We start from the raw sequence: 2,675 nt of genomic DNA on the forward strand, positions 1-2,675 counted from the left end.
ACCCTGGCATTTGGTATTTAAAAAAAATGGCATTCTTTGCTATAGGAATCGGTGCTTGTTCGGCAACGACAGCTCGCCCTGTGTAATTGGAGAAAAGACTCACAGTTGTAAATTGTAACATAAAGCAACTGTAATCATCATGGAATGTAACTGCAATCATGGCAATGATGAAAGCAAATTCAACAGATTGTATAACTCTCAAAACAGTGTGCTCAAAAAATTACGTGAATTCATTGAAAGCGCAATTTGAAAGTGAAAACCTTGACAAAATTTGATGCTGGATTCCCTTTTAGGGGCTTGATTTTTCAAAGTTTTGATTAAGTTTAGTTCTGTCTGATGATGGCATTCACTTTAGAAAATATGATTTACCCAAGGTAATTGCCACTTGACCAAGGTGTATTAATGGACACCTTGAAATTCCTTGGTAATAATAACGTGGAGTCTCAGGAGAAGATAAGCTCCATTATCAATTGTTACGTATATTGAATTGCTTCTGAGTGAAATATATACTAAGAGCTGTTATTAATAGATTCTAAGTACTCGCGAGCCTACCCCCCCCCCCCCTCATCGTGTGTTAGTGTCATGCAAACGTGTTAGTAAAGAACGCATTTACAAGAATAAAAATAAGGAAAGATACCACCTGTGAGGTGAGATTCTCACTCGGGACAGGCGCAGTCCTGAGAGACCCAGTAGCGGAGAGTCTCCGGGCCGCCAGCCCGCTGTCTGAATCTCATCTGATGGACCACGTGGTGCTCCTGGAAGAAGTTACCGTTCTCGTCCTTTGATGGAAGAAAATACACTTCATTAATAAACATGAAGAATACTAAAAAAAACGTCATCTATACAATAACTTTTGTCATTGTCCTTGCATTTGTTTCTTTTACCGGTAATTACCGAGGATCATTTATAGGTATCATTACGCATAATGTGTGAAACAAAATCACAGTTTGATCAAAGTACTCGAAACTAATCTGTCATCGATGGAATTCAACAAAACAAAAAATGTATAAGAATGTACTTTAATAATTATTATGTGGACAACTAGAAAAATAATGTGTGATGAAGGGAGAAGTTACTCACGACGACACAAAGAGTGCCTTCTGGTGTCCACCACACCCAACCCTTTGGCTTCTTGCGTTCCTTCTTCTCCTTTCTGCGGCGCAGAAATTTGCGAACGCTCTTCACTGTGTGGGTAGTTAACCAAAGAGAGAAAAAAAAATGTTTGTAAGAGTAATTTGATGACATCACAGACATAGTTCATTATTGAAATACTTTATCTATCAAAGAGACAATGCGTTTTTGCATGAAATCCAGAATACCTACACGAACTTTCCAGGTTTGCCCAATCCTAATGCAGACCTCGTAATCTGTCTGACTAAAAAGGGGATGATTTGGTTTAAAAGTAGGAAATAAAGGACAGTTCCCATAGCAGTGTGTAGTTAAGTTATCCCAAAAAAAAAAAAAAAAAATAGGAAACTCCCATTGAAACAAGAGCTGGAAGTGGTCAAAATTCAGATTCTTTCCTCCAAATTCACAATGGTTGAGAGGTCTGCTAACGCAACCAAATCTAAATTGAGTTCTCGTTTATCATTCACAAGCATCTGAGATGTCTCACCCAAAGATGGACGTTTCTTCTTCTGCTTATCCGAAGTGACTGCTGCTGTCTTCTCTGCCTTGATCTCCTTTTCGACGGCCTTCTCGACTTCGTCACACTTGTTGGTCGTCTCCGTTGGGATGTTGATACGGTCCTCGATATCGAGTCGGCTGTGAAAGAAGTCCGCCCAAGACAATGAGATCATGTCCTCATCGAAGTCGCTTACAGCGATGGACGCGTCGTCAAAGTCTTCGGAATCAAGTTCTGCAAAATATGGCAAAAGAAGTCATTTACTGTATTGTACAGGTATTGTGTTATATTTGACTATAATAGATATACTAACTTGGGAATGACTGGACAGAGGAATACTGAGATTTGAAAAGATGAGTATAGGCCTTATACATGGTATGTACGTGAGACACAGAGAAAGACAGAGAGACGGGGGGGGGGGGGCATATCTTGTCATTAGACATGCTATATGTATCGTACCTGAATCATCGGTTCGATCGTTTTGGTTGACCGAGTTCATTTGCTTGATGACGTCATCGGATGGAGGCATGGAGAACAGCGTCGGGCTGGTTGTTATGGTGACACTCTTCTGGGCGTGGTCATCGTCGTCGTCGTCGTCGTCGAGAAAGTCTTCTTCCATGGAAGCTATCGGAGCAAGTTGAGGGCTGGCGACTGCGTCAAGTTTGAGATATTGAGAGCGAAATGAGGAGCGCTCACAGACAGTAAGTCATGAGGGATTGTTGGCTAAATACATGTTGCAGAATATTCGAAACTTTGTAATTTTTCCTCCAAGACACTTACACAGCAATCTGCTCTTGAACCTCGAAAACAAAATAATTAATAATCAAATAATATTTCCATTATTATGTTAAACATCATGAATAAAGAATGCATCTGAGGTCAGCAAATAATATGTCCTTTATGAGCATATTTGTTTCATAGAGTATTCTCGAGTTTCTGTATGGTTATCTTTTCCAATAAATGTAGAGTTGAAACACGTGCCATAATTATGATGATATAGACTGTGCACCAATGATGTGTGACATCTTATTAAAAGCATCATACTAGTATC

General features: G+C 39.7%; 1 protein-coding gene across 1 annotated transcript; it reads right to left on the reverse strand.

Annotated features, from left to right (window-relative positions):
• Positions 1-559: 559 nt before the first annotated feature.
• Positions 560-1,799, reverse strand: LOC140230644 (uncharacterized). The gene is made up of 3 exons (XM_072310787.1): positions 1,616-1,799; positions 1,081-1,184; positions 560-779 (listed from the first exon to the last, which is right to left on the reverse strand). Exons 1-3 carry the CDS (start codon positions 1,797-1,799, stop codon positions 657-659), a joined length of 411 nt encoding a protein of 136 aa, XP_072166888.1. The 3' UTR covers positions 560-656.
• Positions 1,800-2,675: the final 876 nt, after the last annotated feature.

The sequence above is a fragment of the Diadema setosum genome, chromosome 7 (genome assembly GCF_964275005.1).
Source record: "Diadema setosum chromosome 7, eeDiaSeto1, whole genome shotgun sequence".
In the NCBI taxonomy this organism is placed as follows: Eukaryota; Metazoa; Echinodermata; class Echinoidea; order Diadematoida; family Diadematidae; genus Diadema; species Diadema setosum.